Source organism: Mucor mucedo (assembly GCF_025094135.1).
Source record: "Mucor mucedo strain NRRL 3635 chromosome Unknown EV154scaffold_180, whole genome shotgun sequence".
Lineage (NCBI taxonomy): Eukaryota > Fungi > Mucoromycota > Mucoromycetes > Mucorales > Mucoraceae > Mucor > Mucor mucedo.
The window spans coordinates 48,321-71,753 of record NW_026252464.1 but is presented as its reverse complement, the minus strand read 5'-3'; the positions used below and the strand labels follow the sequence as shown (position 1 = coordinate 71,753).

Here is a 23,433-nt window from a genome sequence, read left to right as displayed (position 1 = left end):
ATCAAATTTTATAAATGTATTTGGATATCTTGATGTTAACACAAAATAACAAGGGTCATTAAGATCTGCGGATATGGGAAGTCACATCGGCATTGGTTAAGATACCTATCGACATACATTATTTTATAGCAAAAGGTGGTGATATGAAGGCAAAATGTGGTGATTTGGGGACAAAAAGTGGTGAAAGGCAATAGGTGGTGATGTGGAGGCAAAAAAGTGCTAATTTGAAGGCAGTAATCAAAGGGAAAATATTATCCGTTTTGATTGACAGAGGAAAAACGATATTAAAAATAGGTCATATAAAAGCATTCATTTATACATATAGTTATAATCAACCAAGATGGAAATCTGGTCAGTCTTTGAGATAAAGTCTTTTTGAGATAGGTTTACTTGATATTTTTTTGTCAAACGGCTTGTAAGATGTATGACTTTATCTATTTCAAGAAAAAGCCGCTCCAAGTATTTATCTCCTTTCAAAAAGCCTCTACTTTTTTAAATAAGAAGCCTTATTAGCATAAGAAAAAGGCAAATAATAAGAGTAAATACACGCGGTTAAGACAACATCGCCCCACACTGTTTTTTAAAAGGGAAAGGGATAAATGCACAGGAAGCTAAAGGAATGGTTTGACCTTCAGCAAACTCCAGGACTCCTGCTTGCGCTATTGCGCCTTCAGATATGTAACTATTAAAGAAGAAAAAGAAAAGTTTCCTCTTTCTTATATGTATATATGTGAGAGAGCCATGACATAGTAGCTCAAAACAAATATACAAAGGTGGCCAATCGTTTTATTTTTTCTCCTACGGAACTAATATATGGAAATAGCGTAATTAAGCTAATTGTGTGTTTCCCCTTTTAAGCTTTCACCAATTGTATAAACTGCATGATCAAAGCAAAAAATGTCAGTAAAATATTTATTTTCAGATGCAGCAGAAAAAAATAAAAAGCTCATTTTATTTCAATAGATTATTTTAAATGACTATCTAGTAGTTTAATTGTCACAATTAACCTGAGAGGGTATTACCTTGTGCCGAAGGAGCTGAGTTTTTTTTTTCTTTGCGGGTAATGAGAGGGAAATGAAATTGTTCGCGATGACAGCTTTTTAGAGCAAAAAGATAAATAAAAGGTAAACAAGAAAAGAAAAGAAAAGAAAAAACAAAGCACGGACATAATTACAAAAACAAGTTACAGAATAAGGCCGAGAGATTTCGATTAGGCTTTAATTTTTTTGATTACATTTAATTCTTGTACGATGTTACCAATATATCTTTTTTTGCTATCCGTCACCTTTAATTAATGTTCAATACTAAAGTTTGTTCTTTTTTTCTTTACACCTTTTTTATTTTTATTTTTGTTTATTTTCTGCTGCTATTTTATACATTCCTTCATCTCACATTTTTCTAATCCCTCATCATCCCAATTAAAAAACAATTCACATTGACAATGTCTTTGTTCTCTAAGCTATCAAAGAACAATGATAAAACACTTTATCCATGGTCACAAAAAAAATTAGGCGGTAGTAATAGTGCGTTACCAAGAGTAGGCCATGCCGCTGCCGCTGTTTCATTAGACGCCTTCATCATTTATGGCGGTATCCACAGAACCTCAACAAAGAAGGAACTCTTCTCGATCGATGCCAGTAAATAAATGATTTGATTTTCCTCATCTGTCATTTTTGTATTCACAATTTATTTAGATAGTCATTCAGCAAATAGTATCAATGCCTCGGGCGATCTCCCTAGCTCGAGAATCTCGCCTGTCATCGTAGCGATGAATGGATATGTGCTGCGTATGTATCCTATTGTAAAGAATTTAGATGATTCAGTTAACCTCTTTTTTAATTTAATTATGGTTAGTTTATGGCGGAAAACCACTCGTTCCTGACGAAAAGTATGATGGAGGTTTCTATCTTTTAAATTTACGTAGGTTGTGTAAAAGAGTTTTCCTTTTTGTTGTGATGTGCTAAATATTTATCTGTAGATTCTAAACAGTGGACTCGTATACAAATGGAAGGAAATCATCCTGTAGAGAGATCAGGACATTCTGCTGTTGCACATGATGGAATCATGTATATATGGGGTGGTCAAAACGAAGGAAACTATTTTAATGATTTATTTATATTCAATTCCAGCACATGTAAGTATCCAAATCAAGCCCAGCATTCTTTTATTTAAATTGTCTATTTTATTCGTATAGTCAAGACAACACCTACATGGGAGAAACTAAACTACAATAACGATGGCCCTGAACCTAGATCAGGTCATATCTCGGCAATTTATGAGAATAAACTCTACATGTAAGTCCATATTTGAAAACGTATTTAGGAGTCACCTCGTGGCCGCGTTACACCAACTTAAATGATGTCTAACCGTATTATTTTTTTGCCCAGTTATGGAGGTACCGACGGACATCGTATTTTCGATGATATTTGGTCATTTGATTTACATACTGGTTTATGGTTAAAGATCGATGCTGATGGATATACTCCCGCTGCTCGTGAAAGTTGTGCCGCCGCCATTGTGGATGATGTTATTTACATTATCGGTGGTAAAGGTGAAAAGGGTGCCGAATTAAATGATTTATGTGCTTATAAGATTAAGCGTAAGTAGAAAAACATTCTCCAAAACATACTTCTCCTGATTTACTCAACCAGTCCCTCCCTTCTTTTATAGATCATCGTTGGTTTCGATTCCAGAATATGGGACCGTCCCCATCTGCTCGTCATGGACTTACCATGACAGCCGTAAGAGAGAAGCTTTATGTTCTTGGCGGTGATAATGAAACTTCCAGATTGGATGACTCTTCCCTATTATTCATTTTGGACAGTACAAAAATCAAATACCCTACCGATATCCCACCACCAGTACAACAAGCACCATTGCCTGTGCCACAACATGCATCTGCGGATCCATCCAATAACCAACATAATTATGATACTGCGTCCCTCGAAGATATAAGTGGACGGCAACAATATTATCCACCACAACCGCAAAAAGCAGGACAGGCGCCTCAACAACAGCAGTTCCAACAACCATACCAACAACATTATCCTGATCAAAGACAACCCAGATTAAACCAACCACCATCTTCTCCTCAACAGCAACAACCTCAACGTAGCTTGACAACCAATCCCAAAACAGGAAATGGTTTGCATAAAGAAATTGATACATCCATGAATTATTCAGAGAATAACGTTCAACCTTCTCCTACAAGCAGCAGTAGTCCAAGCAGTTTAACTTCTCCACGTCATAGATCATATTATCCCGAAAACCAGAATCAATCTTTAACCCAGGTAACAAAGAAAAATATCAAAAAAAGATAAAAAAAATTTATTGGCATTTAACATGTACCTTTTTCATAGCCTCCTGTTCGACCTCCTCGACATATGTCAACTGTTCCTGAAGCCGCTCTTCGTCGTCCTCGTGCTACATCCCCTCTCCCTCAAGCTGAATCCGAAATTGCTGCAGACATCCGTCGCCAATATCAATCTCCTACCTCTCCCAATCTCGACACAATCCACAACAGTCCTATCCATGGTAGTCCCATTTATAACGGTTCGATGCATGGTAGTCCTATGGGAGCTAGTATTTTATCTGCCACCGAAGATGACTTTATAGAACCTCAAAGAATCATGTCACCTCATACCACCAGCCGCTCTTCGCCTGTTGCACCGCCACCTCGACCTCCTCGTGAAGGTGTCGGATTAGGTAACGCTCAGAGAAATACCATGGTCAATCACGAAGATCCTTTACGTCCAAAATCTCAAATGCCAATCCGTAACCAGTCCGCTCAACATTCACCTCAACCTATTGTCCCTCCTGTTGATACCACAGCAGCTATACCACCCGGACACCAAACTCCTTCTCCTCAACAGTTAGCATATCAACAACAGCTCGCGAACGAACAAGCGCTTGCTCACGAACAGCACGCTAAAGAACAAGCTATGGCACAGGAGCAAACTCAATTGCAAGCTCAACAGCAAGCTCAATTACAAGCTCAACAACAAGCTCAGTTGCAAGCTCAACAACAAGCTCAATTGCAGGCTCAACAACAAGCCCAATTACAAGCTCAATATGTAGCTCAACAAGAAGCTCAAAAATTAGCTCATCAAGAGGCTCAACTTTTGGCACAAAAGGAAGCTCAATACGCTCAGCAACAAGCTCAATACCAAGCACAGCATCAACAAAAATACCAAGCCGAGCAAGTTCTTGAAAGATCAGCGAGCCGACAGTTACATCCATCATCGCCGTCTCCCATTCATGGTAAACCCAAGCAGGATAATGCAGCTACTGCTGCAGCCGCTGTTCAAGCTGCTACTGCCGCCGCCACTGCTGCAGCTCAAGAAGAGCGACAGTCTTTGATGCGTGAAATTAAGGCACGCGATATGATCATTAGCGAGATGAAAAAGAAGGAGAACTGGTGGCGAACAGAAGTTTCGCTTGCTCGTAAGCAACGATCTAACAAGGGTGAAAGCTTTGATGATGGACCTGATGCGGATGAAGCTTTATTGATGGACATTGATCATATTGAAGAGGACAAGGTCAAATTGTTTGAACAGCTGGTCTCTGTCAAATCCGAATTAAGACGTGTACGTAACAGTATCCTTCAACAGGCTCAGCCCATGTCAGAAAAAGTCGCACAAGCCGATCGTATGCGTACGGCTGCACTTCAAGAGGCCGCTTACTTTAAGAGTAAGTATTTAGCTCTGAAATCGCGTCGCCAAGAAGAGATTGAAACTCTTGATATATCTCGTTGTGATGAGCTCGAAAAGAGGTTGGCTGCTGCGTTGACAGAGAATGAATCTACCAGTAAATTGTTGCAGCAGCTTCAAAAGAGATCTCAGCATGATCAAACATCTCGTGTGGCTACGGAAGAGCGTGCTAGAGAGGCACAAGAACGTGCAGAAGAAGCCCAGCAAGCACATCAACGTGCTCTTGAAGAGTTACAGGTGGTCTACAGCAGAGCTACGAAGGCGGAGTTGCAAGTTCGGGAGAACGCTGTCAAGATTGCAGATTTAACTCAACAGTTGAGTGATGCTTTGATGGCACAACCTATTGTCAAGAGTCAAGAAGTGACAGAAGCGCAATTAAAGGCATCGCAGTTGGAGGCCGCTAATTTGAAGGCACGTAATGAGACTGCGGGACTTAAACAAAGACTTGCTGAAAACATGGATGAAATTGCTCGTCTTCGTACTGTTTTGAACGAACGAGAAGATGCGCTTGGTGAGGCCAAGATCCATGTTGAAGACTGTGAGATTCAGTTGAGTATGATGAGAGAAGCCATGAACCAACAACATCAAAAAAGTTCAGTAAATGGATTTTCACCTACTAGAGCCTATTAAAAAGATAACCTTTGCCATTTCTTTATTATACACATTCACTTTTGAACACACACTCCTCCCACCTTTATCTAATATTCCCCTCCTCCCAACCCATCGAAATCCAATCTATTAATTTATTCTCCCATCAATTATAAAAAATATGCATGTTTTTTTGCTAGAAAATAGTTTTATTCTGCCTTTTTTGGAATTTCGATCAGTTTGTCTAAAGTGCTGATTTTTCACTCGTTGTATTTTACAAAGTTGTTGTTGTTGTTGGGTTGATTGTGTGGAGGGTTGCATTTATCCTTCACGCCATTGGTGTTGACAATCGTCTTTACAACACTTGTAGAAAATGGATGAAGGTTCATCAGCTGAACGAATTTGAATCATCATGAAGTACGCTCTATCGTGTTCACACTTGGGGCAAGTTACTATTAAAAAGACAAGTCAATGTTTGCTCTTCCTTTCAAATTAAGTTTTTCATACCTTCTGTAGAATCAACATTCTTCCAAGCATCTGCTCCACCCAACACATCGTCCACTTCCTTTCTCTTTAATTCTTTACGAGATGTGTGCTGTAGAAATAGTTTGTTAGTATTCCTTCTTTTACGTTTTGTTTGTGACTACATACACGACTTTGGATGCTGTAAACATAGGGACAGGACTGACAGAAAAATGCCTGTCCACCTTCGTTTTCAATCAGCAACAAGTTGGCACAATGAGGACAGAATAACATGGTGACAGACTACAGAACTTTTTTTTTTCCTTCTATTTTTTTTTTATTGTAACTGATTATTTTTTAGAATCCAGACTGTATTTCATATAAGCCACATGGGATGAAAGTGCATGATTTTTAAAAAAAAGAATCTATTTATTGTAACAAAAATGAAGGGATGTAAAGGAAGTCCCTTCTGTTTTTTAAAAAAAGTGGTTTATATGTATGTAAAAAGGGGATAGAGTAAATGTATTTATTTCTTGGCTTCGGCCTTGACAACCTTGGAACCGTTCTTTTCACGCAAGACCAAAGTCAAGTTAGATTTGGCATCAACAGTGATTTGAACCTCAATCTTGCTACCCTTAGCCTTGGCAGCATGTTCAAGAGGAAGAGAAGCTTCGATCAACTTAGCAGCAGGCTTTTGGAAAACCTTAGTGACAGTCTCGACCTCATCCTCATAAGCCTCTTCACCTTCTTCGGCAGCAGGAGCTTCGTGCTTAACTTCGGTCTTTTCAACAACATGGTCACCTTCGAACAAAGCGACGTAAGCATGGGTTTGGTTAGCCTCAGCGTTGGAGAACTCAAAGACACGACGGGTGGGGAGAGCAGTAGCACGGGGAATGACAGTAACAAATTCACCCTTGGCGTTGATAACACCAATGGCCTTGGATGTGTTGGGAGCTAATGTGACAACGGGGTGGATAGCAGCCTCGATATCTTCCTTCTCGAAAGAGCTGATCAAAGAACCTTGGATAGCACAACCACGGGCAACAACCTCATCAGCTTCGAGTTCGCTCAAAACCTTGGTGTTCTCACCAAAGACTTCACGGATCTTCAAGGCAAACTTGGGAATACGGGCAGAACCACCAGCAAGGAGAACTTCATCAACTTCGGAAGCATCCAATTGAGACTTTTCCAAAACTTCGGCAATAACAGTTTGGAGTTGAGCAAAAATACCCTTAGACAAAAGCTCGAAACGCATACGGTTAATGTTGCTATGGAGATCATAACCTTCGGCTAAAGACTCGACGAAACAAGGAGCAGAGTTGGCACTGGACAACATCTTCTTGGTAACCTCAACGGCGTTGCGGAGCTTGGCCAAGGCCTTCTTGTTGGAAGAAATATCAATCTTGGTCTTCTTTTGGAATTCACCAGAGAAGTGCTTGATCAAGAGATCATCGAAAGTAGCACCACCAACCTTGGTGTTATGTGCAGTGGCCAAAACGGTGTACATACCGGAACGAACAGCCAAGACAGTAACATCGAAAGAGTGTCCTCCCAAATCACAGACAACAACGGTCTTATCTTGAGGATCCTTGTTGGAAGCATCTTGACCAATACCGTAAGCAAGAGCAGCGGCAGAGGATTCGTGAACAAGTTGAACAACCTTGATACCAGCAGCTTCAGCGGCGGCGGTTAATTCAGCACGTTGCTTATCAGTGAAATAAGAAGGAACGGCCATGACAGCACCGTTGACGGGAGTACCCAAGAAATCTTCGGCAGATTCACGGATATGACGCAAGAACTTGGCAGAAACCTCTTGAGCACTGAAGACAACCTTACCTTCGGGCAAAGTAACTTCATAAGCAGGGGCGCCGTTCTTATCAACAACAGCGGCAGCAGATCCAGGCAAAATCTCGGATTCGGCAAAGCTACAAAGTACAATTTTTTTTGCATAAATTTACTGTTTCCCTTCTATTTCATATTCTCTCATTTAAGCCTCGTATCAAATCTTACCTCTTTCCAAGGTTGGCACGGAAGTTAGCAATGGTGTGATCGGGGTGACGAGCAATGTCTGACTTGGCTTGAGAACCAATAACCTAAACATCAAAAACGTTGATTAGCATATTATTTTCCCTTTACGCTCCCAAGTTTTTATATCTTTTACCTCTTCATCACCATGGAAAGCAAGGGCAGAGGCGATCTGTCTATCACCTTCCTCGTTGGCAAGACAATCGGCGCGACCATCCTAAATCAATTTACAAAAAAGTCAATACGCCAGCTCCTAGTCAAACCTTGCTTAATAGCATTTCAATTTACCTTGTTGAGGTAGGCAATAGAGGTGTAGGCAGTACCAAAGTTAATACCGATAATAGTGTTAGATTCGCTCATTGTAAAAGAAGGGGTTGAAATACACAAGATAGAAATCTAAAAAAAAAAAAAAAAAAATATCACCTTTAAAAAATATTTAACAGCTCGAGAAATCAAGTGGCCAATCATAGCTTTCTGGAAGCCATGCCCATCGTTCGTGTGGCTTAGCCAACACCTCGAATGGAAAAATGGGCGGAGTGGTCTAAATCGTGTCACCAGTGTATGGTAAGCCAACAAAACCGAGATGCATTGTTACCAGCCTAATCCTTATTACATGTTTAAAATTAAATGAACGTACACGGTACATATTAAATTTTTATTTTCTACATTAGATATCATGTTTTTCTACTAGCTCCCTGTTTTGGAAGATTTAAGAAAAAAAAAAATTGGGATTTTCAACCGGTAGTGTAGGTATAAAGTATTTCTTCGCGTGGTGTACAAGTAGATGATGGTGATATGCTCTCTTATTACTGAATTTTTTCTTACATCCAACGTACAGAAAAATTTACGTCATCAACATCAGGCACTGTGTTTGCGTGCTGTACACAGACTTTGCCAACACCAACTTTAGAATCTACGAAATTCTTATGGAGTTGATGGATGGTTTTTCTGGAAAATGTCGAATCACAAATATCACATTATCGGTTAGTATCGGTCAATATATCCCTAGTTTGCATGCGATTATTCATCGAGGAAGTTTTCCTTGATGTCGCAATATCATGAAGGATCCGTATGTGCCATAAGAAATTCGATCTGCCTTTGAAGACACAATTACATTGTGGATAGAAATTTGTTGTATCGCTTTTTAGTAATTCAAAAAAAAAAAGAAAAAAATCATAGATGACACTATGCCTAACATTTAAGTGTTGACTGTACAAACTCGTTGAACAGAATGACTTTTCGCAGGTGCGATAATATAATTTTGGATCGTTTATGTCTGGTAAAAGCTGGCTCGGCTTGATACCATGAACGTCTTTAGTATGACTCGTTAGCACCAGATTGTCAGGAAATATCGATGAACAAAAGGTGCATTGAAGTTCAGCATTAACTATGGCGTTTTTTGTGTTTTCCGTCAAGTTATAGCAGTAGCTTTCATTTAACAGTAGCTCTTTAGAAAAAAAAACGCCATTCTTTTTTTTTTTCAAAACAAAAATAGACTTTAGGTAATAAAGTTACCTGCTGTTACTGACAAGTCTCAATAAAAAATGGTGTGATGATATAAAGATAAAGATTAAGATAAAAGTTCTCAAAAAGTGAGCACCAGACTATATATTTGTCAACTGGAAAGAAATTATATTTGTGTAAGAGGGCAACTTATACTACGAAATTAGATAAGAGTGGTATTCGAAGGTGTATAGTCTAATACAAAATAGAATAGCTAACGATGCTAATTTACAGAAGCAATCATAATTAATACGAAATCACTGTTTCCAATTACAATAGTCGGCCAATTGAAGGGTGACCAAAAATCTTGAAAATGACACCCTTTTTTTTTTTTTTTTTTTTGAAAATACCATTAAATCGGAAAGCGCAACTATTTAAAGCACATATTACAAAGGCACTTCTATCCATAAATATGATCATTACCATTCTAGGTCGGGTATTTAATAAATTCAATCAAAAAGTAAGAAAAATGGCCCAAATACAGTGTTATACCACTCAATATAAGTGTACTGTGATTCGGAATCCCACTCTTGAATATAATAGTGATTTAGTGGTGCTAATGCAGGGAATCGGAGGTGTTTCTTCAAAAATCCACCATTGAATAGAAGACACCGTTAAATCGAACACCCTTAAATCGAGCAGCTAATGTATCAAAATCATACGATAAAAGAGAGATTATGAACATAAAAGCTAGACTGAAGGATATTTTAGAGTTTGATAAATTTATAGAAATATGGTAGTATGTTAAATAAAATCTGGTCACAGCTAAATACAGTGCGCTAGTAGCCCATGATGGTAATAATTAAGCAGTTGGATCGGTTGATGCCGTAGCTGCCATATGATGTCTCTTCAGGAATATTTGGTGCAGACGGTTCTGTTGTATCCGTCTGACTTGGTGTAAACAATGGCCTTAATAGCATAAAATTTTAATTTGGCAGAGGCGGTATCTAACAGCCTTTCAAAGGCTTCTATCACCTCTGTGGCATATATTCTATAAAGGCTTTTTTCTTTCACACCGAAATGATTCTCTAGGGATAGCCCAATGAAATGGAGCTGTCTGATGATTTGGAGCTTTCTGCGCTGTACAGTCCCACTCCAAAAAGAAAGTTCCACCCTGTAACTCCGACCCTTTTTTAAAAGGATAGGTTTCATAGATCTAATGCTCATCACTCTCACTTCTGTTTTTTTCTCCTATAGTTGAGTATGGCTCAATTGACACCTGATCAAAAAGCTTACGCAGTTGCAAAATCAAAACAAGGCACTCCCATCTCACAAATTGCTCGTGAATTAAATTTTTCAAGAACTGCTATCCGTCGCGCCATCCAACACTTTAAACAAACTGGTTCATACCAAAGACAAGCAACTTCTGGAAGGCCAAAAAAGTTCAGCAACAGGGACTAAAGGGCGTTAAAACGCTATGTGCTAAAAAATAAACCTAGTACTCTTAATGAAATCATGGCCAACGTCGATGTCACTGCAAGCATCAATACATTCAGGAAAGAGCTTCAAAAGCTCAATTGGAAAGTCGTATAGCCCGAAAAAGCCATTTATTAACGAAAACCAAAGAAAAAGATGTCTAGAATTTGCAAAGCACTGGGGTTTGGAAGACTGGAGGAAGGTTACAGATAAATCAAGCTTTCAAACCAGCAGTTGTTCTAGTGTTGTTCGGGTACGCCGCAGGCCCAATGAAGTCATGATTCCGTCATGTTTGGCGCCAGCGTTTCAGAGTGGACGATCCTTCTTATCTGTCTGGGGTGGTATTGGATATAATCGTCGCACTAATTTGGTATTACTTATTAAGAAGGGTGAAAGATCTAGTGCTCAGTTCATTAATCAAGTATATGAACCTGTTTTGAAGGACTTTTATAACGGCTCTAGTTCAGCAATTCTCATGGAAGATAATTCACCAATCCACACTTCAAAAGTTCGAAAATGGAAGAAGGATATGGGTATTATTTGTTTAGATCGGCCGCCACAATATCCTGATTTGAATCCAATAGAGAATGTTTGGATGATGATGAAACTCACAAGACAAAACTGTTTGCAGTTTGTAAATCATATTTCGACATTACAGATGCACGTAGTAAATGAATGTAAAAAGATAGAAGTTAAAAAAATTAACAAACTTATCAATTCCATGCCTAAACGCATAAACGATGTAATAATAAACAAAGGGTACTCAATTCACCATTGAGTAAACCTACGTTTGTCTAAAATACTTTTTTTTTTTTCATAAGTTTTATATCATAATGTTTAGTACTTTCTTTTATATTATGCAGTGTTTTTGAAAGAGGTTTGCTTATAAAAGTCTGTTAAAAATCATGTAAGAAGATGGAACATACATCTAGGATACATGTCGGAGTTACATGGTGGAACTTTCTTTTGGAGGGGACTGTACATAATGTTGCGAGAATATTAACTTTGATAATAAATGCGTTTGAACTTTTGAATTGAAAATGTTAAATGAATTTATAAAACTAACACACTGTAACAAAAGATGCGCTAGTTTTAATATAAGGAGCAGATAAAAGGCTCCTTATTGCATCCTTTGTTACGGCTTTTATGCAAATCAATGGTGTAACACACACACACACAAAATTAAATCCTGATTCATTCAACAATTGGCTAGGATGAAGATGGGATAACACCAAAACTATCGTCATTTCTTTCATCTGGATTTGTTTCAAATGCATTTGAAGTATTCTCAAGCCCGTCAACGGCGTCTCCGGAGTAAAAATCTTCATCAAGAAGAGACATTTCCTGATACACATCCTCGACAGGGTCTGTCATTGATGTATTCTCGTCAGTGGTACCCTCGACTTTGATGGAGTAGTTATCAAAGACAGGTTGCATGTTATCGCTGAAATTTAAATTCGCATGCTGATAATCTTCAAAAGAAGTAGCATTATGTTTAAATTCAGTTTGCTATTCGAGGTCGTTTTCTTCCATCTCAGAATCGCTTTGTCGCGTCATGAGGGATGGAGTTAGTGCGCGTGGAACCATATCAAATTCATCTTCAGAAGATGGGGTGTTGTATCCAATACCCATTAAGATGTCTTTTACATCCGTAGACACACCTTCTAAATAGCAGAGATAACATTGTAATCCAATATAGTCACTTGATGTGTAACATCGATGTCTCTATCCTGCGCATCAAGCACGGGCTATTCTATGGGAATGGGGTCAATTTCCTAGTGCTCAACGTCGTAAAATACATCCCCATCGTCGTCCGTGTAGTTTAAATAGCGTGACACTTTTTGACGTGAAATTGAATCACGTTAAATGGTGTCATTTTTTAATTCTAAAAAAAACCCCATGAGAAAAAATAATAGTTATGAATGAATTCATCTTCGCTCGGGTTTACGGAACGGTACATAGACTATAATAAAAATTGAGTGACTATAAACAGAAATCAATACGATTTGTGTTTTTACCCTGTTAGTCTTTAGTCTTTTGGGATTCCTTGCTAGGCTATCGCTCATGACTGAATGATTGACCTAAGGCTCTTGTTAGAAAAAGATAAAAGAAAGGAGAGATTGTTTTGTTTTTTAGTCCTGCAAAGAAGTGAAGAAAAAGTCTAATCATATTACACTAAATGCCTCACAAACAAAGATACACTATTTAACCCTCTGTATTAACTTGGTACATTTTCTTTTAATCATATAAACTGTTTAGGTATGCCACTATATGTTTATTAAACAAGAAAACTCAATTTTACAATGATCTGCATTCTTTAATAATTTTATAGCATCTAATGAAATCAAACGGTTATGGCAGCTCCTTCGGCAGGGGAGATATCTATGCACCTCCCATATCAATTTTTTTTTGTAGTATATTACATAACAAACCGTTTTAATTTATGGCTGTAGTTTGAACAGTCGCAGTGTCAACAGCATTAGAGAATAGAAATTTATATGTAACTAACGACTGTAGCTGTATAAGCCACGAAATTTCCATTAGTATGCTACACATTACTTTTTTTTGACAGATATCGCTATATCAAAGTAAGCCCTTCCATAATTAACAGTGGCGCTTTTTGTAACCCATTCATGCGGTCATGTTTATTGCAATTGACCGTGCGGCACAAACAGAGGCTGGTAAAAAAAAAAAAGTAGAGTGCATCTGCTTTTCAGTAGTTCCTAACGTGTTTTGTGACATTTTTGAGCATTCATCTCCGACTAGTACAAGTAATATAAAAGTAAATTTATTCATAGCCAGATTTTTTTTATGTGGGGGGGATTTTTAATATTGGGCCTCCGGCTGCGATTTCATAGGCCGGCTCTAAACAGCTTCAGATCAATATTTCAAGCCTTTCAATACATAAATTATTTTTAAAAAGAGTTACGCATCTTAAAAATATACTTTAATATATATTCTAAATTACAAGTAATTCTACTTAGTACATAAAAAAGGTTTAAACTTTTTTATCTTCTTTTCAGTTTAGGTAATATTGAGCCTCCGGCTGCGATTTCATAGGCCGGCTTTGAGCAACTTCAGATCAATATTTCAAGCCTTTCAATAAATGTATTAATTTTAAAAATGGTCACGTATCTTAAGGATAAAGTTCATAATATGTATTCTAAATTACAAGTGGTTCTACTTAGTACATAAAAAAGGTTTAAACTTTTTTATCCTTTTTCAGGGTTTGTGATATTGAGCCTCCGGCTGCAATTTCATAGGCTGTCTCTTAACAACTTCAAATCAATATTTCAAGCCTTTCAATGGATAAATTAATTTTAAAAAGGGTCACGCATCTTAAGAATATTTGTTTTAATGTATATTTAAAAATTCAAGGAGTTCTACTAAGTACACAAAAAAGGTTGAAGTTATTTCAAGCCATTGCTAACGATTATATAGTCTTTGCGCGGTTTTTTAAATCCGTGAGTACAAACAGTGGGTTATTTCAAAATCCGACCACGGCTAATGATATTAGCGGCAGGTTATTATTGGCTCAAAAACCTTTTTGTACAGGTTGTGACATTTTTTCCCCGCCCCCACCTAAAAAAAAAATGTTGAATCCAGAATCTGTTATTTTTTAATTTAATATATGTAGATTCTCATTTTAATCAACATAAAAAACAATCCTAACCTTCAGATGGGATATTAATTATAAGGAAAATGTGTTTTACCCATCTAAATATTTGTCTCTGCTTAAATTTTTTTTTAGGTACCACCCAAAAGCAGATGCACTCTAATACTTTTCCTGTGTATCATTTTTTCAGCACGTGCTTTCAGACGGCATCATTTCAATGTTTGTATAAAAAATAAACATTGATCAGCAATACATTCTGGTAGGTAATAGGGAATTATTTATTAAAGAGTAAATTATATGAAATGTAGCTGTAAAGGTTTTTTTTTTTTTAGGGAATCGTTTCATTTTTAATAGAACTATCATCACTAGTAGTGTATGACCAGCGCTTAGCACAAAGTAACGTCGTAACCAATGCGAACACCGAGAAACAATCCGTAAAGATAAAATTGAGCACCACCGCAGTAGTAAAATTACTAACACTATTCGCAGAAAAAACAAGGACCGTAATTGTGTCAGTAATTACCGGGACAGTAGCAAAAAAGCCAAACAAAGCAATTGTTTTAGTAGGTTGAGCTGGTAGTTTTCTGATCAAATCAATCAGAGTGAAGTATAAGATGATAAAAATTGAGACAAAACCCCAATCGCTAAAAAAGTTAAAGTTGATCAATCTTGCAAACTGAAGATATCTGGCCAGATATTTATCTACACTGCCATCTATGTAAAGTTCTTCTGGGGTCAATTCATAGTCGACTTTAATCGCTGTAAGAGCAATAGCACAAATGATGCTAATGATTGACCAAAGATAAGCGCAATAGACAAGTAATTTACCAGCATTTTGAGAATTAGATCTGGCTACATCAGTGTGAGATTGACCCTTACATATGGGGAGAAATAAGCATATACATGACAACCAAACAGAAGAATGATATGCTTTATCGACAATCCAGTAGCCTTGGCCGTGGCTTATCGCCTCCGAGTAGAAAATAGTACCGCCCAACAATCCAAAGAAACCCGCTAAAAGTGTAAAAATGTAACTTTGGACAGGATCACCTTTTGACCTTTTATACAGTACATAGCAGGCGTATAAAAGGACGAGAGCATTTAGTGCTGCGCTTACGTAAGATACAGCTTTTGCAGGTACCAAAAGCTCTGTTAATATAGAGTCAAATTTGGTTTTACTGAAAACAAAGACAAAGGATAGATTATTCATATTCGTTAAGAAAAATTAAAAAAAGGGAGATTTTAAAACCATTTATGGTGTATATATATATACATTTTATTAGTGGTACAAGTAATGAGTTCATGAAGTGCCTCATTCTATATATGGAATTTAACTCTTTTTACACAAAGGAATCATGTGCAATTATTAAAATTGTCGGTAACGCATTAATTGTTAGCGACTGCGGTATGCTTGATTGATCTGGAAATGCAGAAAAAATAAAGACGGATTAGTAACAACAAATATTTTACAAGTTTTTTTTTTTTTTTTTTTTTTTTTTTGTTACCTTGAAACATTCTCAAATAGTCTTTCAATGTCTGGTGAGCAACGAATAAATTCATGCTTCCAGAAGCTAGGATCCTTGATCAATTCAATGAACGAAGCCAACAATCCCCATGGATGAGGTCGATTGACAATTAGTCTTTCCAATAATACCCTATCAAAGATATACCGTTAGTAAGACATTCCCTATTTTTCAACTGGAGATAGATACCTTGTGATTTGTTCTTTAACAATCTCCGTTTGACTGGCGAACAATTGCAAGAAGGAAGCACTAAAGAAACAAGTGTGACTATTGGGGTAACGCAAGTTATCTGCAATGGCGCTTAAAACAGTGTATCGACCTATTTTAAAGATGATGTTAAATTCACTTTTTTTTCTACATTGTATATTATAATTATTATTATTATTATTATTATTTACCTTCAGATCCCATCTTTGAAAGCAAATGTGTGTAAGCAAGCATAGCGGGACTTTGTTTCACAGGCACGTCTTTCATCTGAGAAGACTTAGCACCAATGTACAAAACAAAGGCACACAACATTTCTGTATTGTAACCTTCTATCTCATCGTGTTGTACAAGGTTAATTTGAGCTTCTAAGGCCTGATAAAAGTCTTGATTTTGATTTCCGATGAATGCATCCACTTGTGCCTTAAAGTTATTCTCGTTCAAAATATCAGCATAGCTTTGATCAAAGACAGGTTCTTCCAGAGACTCGGGTAGTAATTCTAATTTGAGATCAGGGGTAAAAGGATCGGGTAAATGCATCACACGGGGGAAAGCACTGAGGATTAGATTTCGGAGCTGGACACACGAATGAGGGATGGATTGTGCAAACAATACATAATTGCTGCACAAGAATTCGGGGAAATCATGTAAAAGTACAACAAGAACACGAAGTGTACCACGGTAAAACATTTTTGTGGCGCGAGGTAGTTCTTGTTGCCCGTTTAACAGTGGGCTGAGGAATTTGAGTAACGCAAGAGTCAGCTTTTGGCACAACATTGCACCATTGCCGTCATTTGCTACAAGCAATTGAGGCAAGAAAGAGCGACATGAAATCAATTGAAGCCAAGAGAAGGCAAATCCAGGAAAGTTATTGGGTTGCAAAGTATACAAAGCATCACTATGTAATTTAAAGTTTTAAGTAAAACAAAATGTCTTTCTCTCTCAAAAAAAAAATAAATAAATAAATACCTGAATGTAATAAGAGCACTGGCGTCAATAGACTTTGTGCGAATCTTACTGATTTCATTGAACATGGAAGCAAATAATCGAAGGAAAGGCTTTTGATTAAAGTTGACACCACGGCTCTCATGGTGCTGTGACAATACAAGGATCATAACAGATAATGCATCATTTAAAAGTTTCACCTTGGCCTTATCGGAACTCTTTTCTTCAATTACCATTGCTGACACCAATTTAGTAACAGAGTCAATTAAATGGATCATACGGCGATGATGAAGTGTGCTGACAGAGCGGAATGCAAGGTAATGGTTCACACAGGTTTCGGTACAAAGTCTAAAAAAGAAACATCTTCCCTCTTCATCCTTGGTAATTTCCATCACGCGTTGAGCCAAAGATGTATAGATATCATCGGTAGCCATGGGGTGTTGACACAGACGAACCCATTCGGCCATGATCATACGAAGTTCTAAACAGTCAAGGTCATGCTTGATATCTACGTAAGGTTCTTCAACCATTTTTCGAAGGTCGTCAATAAATGAGCTTACACTACGAGAAAAAGAAATACATTCATGCATCAGTTAATTTTCACATATACAGAGGAAAAAAAAAAATTTACTTACACAGCAGGTGCTTCATCGTTTTTAACAAGCTTATACAAGGCAGAGACTGTCAAGATATGATCTTCCAAAAAGGTGATGGGTTCTTGCGTGGTTAAACATATCGTCATTAAATTTCCAGCAAACTCAATCACACTATCAGCCTTCGCATTAATCAATTTGGCAAGTTGAACATCGTACTCTTCGAGAGGTAAAAGTTCGTATTTGATCAGCATGGAAACAGCAGGTGAGTTATACTTGCGTTCATCATCAGCGTAAATCAACCAGGATAACGTTTCTTTGGTAACTTCGCCCGAGATTTCAAACAAAGTCTGAAGGAACATTGTATACACTTCCAATGCAAATGGAGAAGTGCTCTGATACAACATCAAGACAACCTTTTCAACAAATGTAACCATCGTCTGCAAAGGTGTGGGACTTTGGGTCACAAGCAAAGGGATTTGTCGTATCAACAAACATATATCGTGGTTGGGAGGTAATTGCGAGATGGCACTGAATCCAGATTGTCGAATAATACGATCTAAATCCAAAAGCATCTGTTCCAGTTTAGCATTCAACAAATTAGCATTACTTGCCATGGCTGGATTAGGTGAATCGGTTGCACCCATAAACTGCTGTTGCTGCTGAAGTTGAGCGGCTGCTTCGGGATGAAAGTTATTCACTGGCGACAATTGCTGCATTTGATGTTGCTGTTGTTGCTGCTGCTGTTGTTGTTGATGTTGCTGTTGCTGCATAGCAAGGTATGTTCTTTGATCAAAACTTTCGTACAATCGGAATTGTTCGGGGGTAATACCATGGGTAGGTCGTAACATTTCAGGCAATTGAACTGAATGAGGTGCTCCACTTAAGCTCAGCACATCAAAGAACGGAGCAACATTATTATGCTGTTGCTGTTGTTGTTTGCGATAAGTTATACGACTAGCATAAGCGGGTGCTAAAGCTCGGTCTACGTCCTCCAACGCTCTGATCTTAGTCAACTGATCGACATAAACACAAAACAATTCCATATTCTCGTTAGCAATGGTAGAGGCGATTTCTTCTGCTAGTTGTTCAGGGAGTCCATTTTGAACCAAATTAGCACAGATGATAGTGATAATGCTAGCACATAAGGGTTCTTTACAGGTCACAACACATAAGCTACAGGCAAGTGGTAATACCATGGCACGAGCAGCACGTTGTAAGCGAGACTCATCGGCTTCAGTAGCAAAATCCTTCAGGACCATCTCCTTGGTAGAAACAGCGGCAATATTCGCCGATGTCACAATAATGGGTGGTACCACTTCCGAGAAAGCTTCAGAAACACCTGAAAAGATGGCATTTTTAATGACAGGATGCTGAAGTATAAGCTGACCAATGGCAGGGTTAATCAACAGCTTGTTTAAAACGGGAGAAACATCAATGTCAGGACGAGAGTCCTGTTGTGGCGCAGGGTTCATGGGTGGCAAAGAAGGAGGGCGTTGCAAGGATTGCTCAGGTTGCTCTTCCAAGATAGTCTTAATTGACTTTTGAGACAGAGCTGGAGAAGCAGTAGCAGCAGCATTGAAAGCAGCTGATTTTTCCGGATTGATGTTGATACCGGGAGGACCACCCGCGTGCTTCTCTAAAATGGAGGTAGGTTCAATCTCATTCAAATCAAGGTTTAAGGTCTTGTAAAGGATTTCAATTTCAAATTTCAAATTTAATTTGAGACCTTCTGTCCAATACAATTCGGCTAAAACCTTCAAACTACCCATCAACCAAGGGTTAGGAGGCTTAAAAATCTTGCTGTTACTGGCATGCTGCAACACTTTACAGACCAAAGGAATGGCAACCACCAATTGATTCTTGTCAAAAGCAGAAACCAAGAGATCTTTGAACGAAAGATCCTTGTGGCGAATAGGCTTATTCTTGGCAATCGTCAGTCTACCCAACCAACTACCCAAGTTCTTTAACAAGTTTCGATCGGAAGAAGAATTGGCAATGGTCTCCGATTGTAACAAAAGGTTGATATTCAAATAAGTTTCCTCGATCACGGTATCCGTCAAATGTTGGATTTCAAGCTCGTCCAAAAGTGCTGAATACAATTCATGGTTATTGGGTTCGATGCTGACACGTCGTACCACCAGGTAGTGGCTAAACCAACCCCAAGTGGATTTTTGCAATAATTGCTTCAGCTCCACCGTTTTGCTTCGCATATTGCCCGCTGATAAATTGTTGATTAAAAACGACACACGTTCCTGAACCTTTTCGGGTGGATTTTCGTAAGATTGCTTCGTCGTACTCTGTAAAAGTGTGGTTACATTGACCGCATCACCTCCAGTGGATCTCTCCGCTGCTGTTGATGAATTCCCTTCGTTCGTAGGTGTTGTCATTTTAGGCGAACCCAGCATCATTTTACCTTCAGGATCTTTCTGCGCCAATTGTTTCAACGTCGTAGCGATACTTTCCACAATCGTAGGGAATCCTCTTAATCCCTCAATCTTGGACAGCAAAAGTGTGTATTGTGGCCATTCAAATAATCGACTGCGGAATTGAGCTAAAGCTTGGATACCAAAGTTGAACATTTTGGATCCAACAGGATATTTGAGAGCATCCAAAATCAATTTAAGAGTGACACGCAATTGAGCATACGAAATGAGGTGTTGTTCGATTAAAAGACCGAGAAGTTCACCTGTAGCTAATAATTCGTTTTCAGGGTATTGAATAAAGAAACGAGCTTCATCCAACTAGATTAAGTGTGGGTTAGCTAAAGCATACAAAAAAAAAAAAAAAGGGATATGAGAGAGAAAAGCTTACCAATGTGTGGGTAGTGCAAGAAAAGAAATTCACTTGTCGTTGATCGTTGGAAGTACGACAGGCATTTAAGACGGAAGCAAACTTACTGGCACTGATATCCTTTGTATACAACCTTTCAAAATACAAACGCACCATTTCTTCCACCTCGTCCGAATAATTTCTCTCGTTTTCGCCTCCCTCACCCAGTCCAGCCGGTTTCTTTTCGACCTGTCCTCTATACTCGTTTAATTGGGGATACAGTTGAGTGTATAATTGACTTAATTTCGTTAATTTTGCAGTTTCCGCAGGAGGTAAGGGTCTACAGAAAATGATGTTTAGTATTGGAAGAGGGGAGGCCCTTGCATTTTTCGTTTCCATGTTATACCTTTCTGATAAAATTCTAAAGAAAACACGAATGACATCCATGGATAATTGAAGGGTAGGAATGGCATTTGCACCTGATTGGCGAGCCATTTCTATCGCACACTTCTTTTCCAAAAAATCCACACACGCACCAAAAAACGCAAATCCATCTTTGGCCAGTCTTTCCATTAACCATTTTTCTAAATTCAAATTTTGTCGACGTGCGGCAAGAGAAGCTAAATCCAAAGTGAAGAAAGGTACATCTGTTTTCAATATATGCACAACAATCTATTCTCGTTCACCCCTTTTTCTATTAGTAAAATGCTTCTTCTCTCTCTCTCTCAATGTGTATATATTCTTTTACCTTGGCTTCTTGTGCAATATCTAATATACGTGAAACAGAAGTAGGGTCCTTTTTATACATTTCAAAGAAACCTTCTAATAACAGGTTGGGTTGGACGTGCCAAAGTAATCGTATAACCAGAGGAGAATTTACATGACCAATTAAGAAAATATTCAAGAGCTTGGGAAGTAAAGTGCGATGTAATTCATTCTTGATAGGCTACACAGTGAAAAAGAAAAGGGAATAAATATATTTCGAGCGTCATGAAGGTTGGGAGGGGGGAGATGAAGAATTTACCTGAATTTGAGCTAAGCCGATCATTAGCAATTCAGGTGCTTGAATTGCTAATCTATCCATCAGTACTTTTACATCTTCGGAAGCAACCGTACCAGCCAGGTCCATAATAGCCTCCAACAAACCTAAACAGTTCAACTGTTGTGAAGCTAATTGGGTAGCCGCTTGGCGCATGCTAATGGGAAGTGCAGGAATTAATTCTTCAGGGATTACTTTTTTGGTGGGAGTCTGATTCATGTCTAACAATTCAGGCGAGGCGTACACCATGTGATATAGTACACTAAGTTGGCCTCGAACATGCATCCAAGGTTGAAGAAAGATTTGTACGGGAAATGGCTCATCCTAGTCTATGTTGTCAATCACTTGTACTATATATTATCTATTTATATTACCTTTTGAGCGTACTTCCATGATAGAACAAGTATTCTTAACCCGGTGGGGTCATACAACATAAATTCCGCTTGGTCTAACTTTGCCAACACGGTAATCCAATTCAGATTAGGATTCTTTACAAAAAAAAAAAAAAAAAAAAGAGTGTTAGATGTTGCTGCGCACGAGAGAGCTATTTTTGTTTCATTAGAAAAGAAGTACCTTTTTCAGAACAGCATTCACAAAGTTCTCGACATTCCAAGTCTGGCCATCTGCACTTCCTTGAAGTTTAGCATGTGTTCGAATCATCATGGCTATAGCCTTTGATACCGATTCCTCCGTCACATCTACAGTTTCCATGACCTGCATGGCGTTATTGAAAGTCGATAAACTAGCGTATCCTTCTTCGAATAGTTTTTTGCCCATCAAGAGGGTTTCTGTGCTGGATTTTTTTGACATGATATATAAAAAAAACAATTCTTGTTTTTTATAATTATTGTTTGTTTCGTATCTATTCAAAAATAAGTTTATACAGTTTTCTTACAAGGAAAGGGGTCTATTATACTTACTTTTTTCTAAAGAAATATGAAGAAAAAAAAAAAGAAAAAGAAGAAAGAAAAAAAAAAAAACTTGTTTACGCGTGGTTTTTATTTTTTCTTTTTTCTTTTTAGCACGTCATCATGAAAGCGATTCAAATACCGTCTTTGACATGAAAAGTGCTTTATAAACTATCTTGCTATATTATGTATTCACTTTTGGTACTCGGGATGTGTAAAGTGTACGATTTGTTGTAGGTCTCTTTTGAGTAGCTACTGGGTTTTCATTGAAAAAAATCCCTAGTTGAACATCACTTGGTAATCGCAGGCAAAAATAAGAAGAAAAAAGTATAGACACATGATTATGTATCTACGCACACAAGAAATGTAACATCTTATAAATGATGTGATTTATTTTTAATGTTTTTTGAGGAGTTTTACTATTGAGTTCATAGTGGTGAATGTTGCTGAAGCTCTGATAATTTATTGCTACGGCAATGCAAGTGTAAATGTTTGTCGCTTTTGTATGTATAAAGTATAAAACGATAATTACTTTCTGAATCAAACCATCATTTGCTTTATTTAAAATCATAAATTCTTCAAGCTTTGGCAAAGTAGGCGAATGATCCTTTTCATGAATGCATCACACTGCTGAAAGAGAAAGTTTCCCCCGTCTGTTGTGAATTCACACGCATGACAGCTGTCAAGTTATACCCACTGAGCTGTGCACAAGTTTGATACAACTTTTTTTCATATTATTTCCGCCCGCTAATCATTTTCTGCTTTTTGGTTTTATTTTATTTTTTCTTGGTACCTGTGAAAATGTTTTGTTTTTAGAAGCTGGGGAAGCAAAGCCTTGAGTGGTTTTGAACAAGTAGTAAATGACGTGGAAAGATAAATCAACAGCTGCTCCCTCGACAACGATCGAGATAAATGATAGAAGCTTGGCCAAACAGAGTTAGCATTTCTATTAATAATATAAAAATGATATCAATCATTGCAGTAATGAGAACAAAAAACCAGAAACAAAACAAAAAAACCGCATTTAAACTGGAAGGTGCATAACTGTTGTAATCCTATTTAAAGTGATGACATATGCTAAAACGCATGCGCTTATACTTGTCTTTGGCTGGTTTGCTTACCCACTTTTA

At 37.9% G+C, this 23,433-nt stretch overlaps 5 protein-coding genes across 5 annotated transcripts; 1 reads left to right on the top strand and 4 right to left on the bottom strand.

Annotated features, from left to right (window-relative positions):
* Positions 1-1,351: 1,351 nt before the first annotated feature.
* On the top strand, positions 1,352-5,339 carry EV154DRAFT_473554 (uncharacterized protein; the record flags this gene model as incomplete). Its single annotated transcript, XM_051597939.1, has 10 exons — positions 1,352-1,637; positions 1,695-1,787; positions 1,855-1,920; positions 1,979-2,134; positions 2,195-2,294; positions 2,388-2,599; positions 2,671-3,290; positions 3,360-3,522; positions 4,297-4,464; positions 4,501-5,339. The coding sequence occupies exons 1-10, from the start codon at positions 1,442-1,444 to the stop codon at positions 5,337-5,339; spliced, it is 2,613 nt and encodes an 870-aa protein (XP_051451613.1). The 5' UTR covers positions 1,352-1,441.
* Positions 5,340-5,476: 137 nt separating this feature from the next.
* EV154DRAFT_528392 (uncharacterized protein) lies at positions 5,477-6,195 on the bottom strand. Its single transcript, XM_051603581.1, has 3 exons — positions 5,949-6,195; positions 5,805-5,892; positions 5,477-5,749 (listed from the first exon to the last, which is right to left on the bottom strand). The coding sequence occupies exons 1-3, from the start codon at positions 6,051-6,053 to the stop codon at positions 5,619-5,621; spliced, it is 324 nt and encodes a 107-aa protein (XP_051451612.1). The 5' UTR covers positions 6,054-6,195; the 3' UTR covers positions 5,477-5,618.
* On the bottom strand, positions 6,169-8,246 carry EV154DRAFT_528390 (heat shock protein 70 family). The gene is made up of 4 exons (XM_051603580.1): positions 8,073-8,246; positions 7,921-8,001; positions 7,770-7,852; positions 6,169-7,684 (listed from the first exon to the last, which is right to left on the bottom strand). The coding sequence occupies exons 1-4, from the start codon at positions 8,142-8,144 to the stop codon at positions 6,286-6,288; spliced, it is 1,635 nt and encodes a 544-aa protein (XP_051451611.1). The 5' UTR covers positions 8,145-8,246; the 3' UTR covers positions 6,169-6,285.
* A 6,329-nt stretch (positions 8,247-14,575) lies between these two features.
* Positions 14,576-15,534, bottom strand: EV154DRAFT_528388 (uncharacterized protein). Its single transcript, XM_051603579.1, has one exon. It carries the CDS (start codon positions 15,527-15,529, stop codon positions 14,648-14,650), a length of 882 nt encoding a protein of 293 aa, XP_051451610.1. The 5' UTR covers positions 15,530-15,534; the 3' UTR covers positions 14,576-14,647.
* Positions 15,535-15,820: 286 nt separating this feature from the next.
* Positions 15,821-21,644, bottom strand: EV154DRAFT_430954 (CCR4-Not complex component, Not1-domain-containing protein; the record flags this gene model as incomplete). The annotated part of the gene is made up of 9 exons (XM_051596572.1): positions 15,821-15,974; positions 16,032-16,161; positions 16,241-16,944; positions 17,016-17,552; positions 17,627-20,328; positions 20,399-20,696; positions 20,763-21,028; positions 21,105-21,302; positions 21,381-21,644. 9 exons carry the CDS (start codon positions 21,642-21,644, stop codon positions 15,821-15,823), a joined length of 5,253 nt encoding a protein of 1,750 aa, XP_051451609.1.
* Between the last annotated feature and the right edge of the window lie 1,789 nt (positions 21,645-23,433).

Bases quoted from the DNA above. Each gene is read 5' to 3' on its own strand.
- EV154DRAFT_528388 (XM_051603579.1), bottom strand. From the start codon at position 15,529: ATGAATAATCTATCCTTTGTCTTTGTTTTCAGTAAAACCAAATTTGAC.
- EV154DRAFT_528390 (XM_051603580.1), bottom strand. From the start codon at position 8,144: ATGAGCGAATCTAACACTATTATCGGTATTAACTTTGGTACTGCCTAC. The intron at 8,002-8,072 runs GTAAATTGAAAT...AAATTGATTTAG, and splicing joins CTATTGCCTACCTCAACAAG to GATGGTCGCGCCGATTGTCT. The intron at 7,685-7,769 runs GTAAGATTTGAT...TGTACTTTGTAG, and splicing joins CGTGCCAACCTTGGAAAGAG to CTTTGCCGAATCCGAGATTT.
- EV154DRAFT_528392 (XM_051603581.1), bottom strand. From the start codon at position 6,053: ATGTTATTCTGTCCTCATTGTGCCAACTTGTTGCTGATTGAAAACGAA. The intron at 5,893-5,948 runs GTATGTAGTCAC...CTATTTCTACAG, and splicing joins TTTACAGCATCCAAAGTCGT to CACACATCTCGTAAAGAATT. The intron at 5,750-5,804 runs GTATGAAAAACT...TCTTTTTAATAG, and splicing joins GAATGTTGATTCTACAGAAG to TAACTTGCCCCAAGTGTGAA.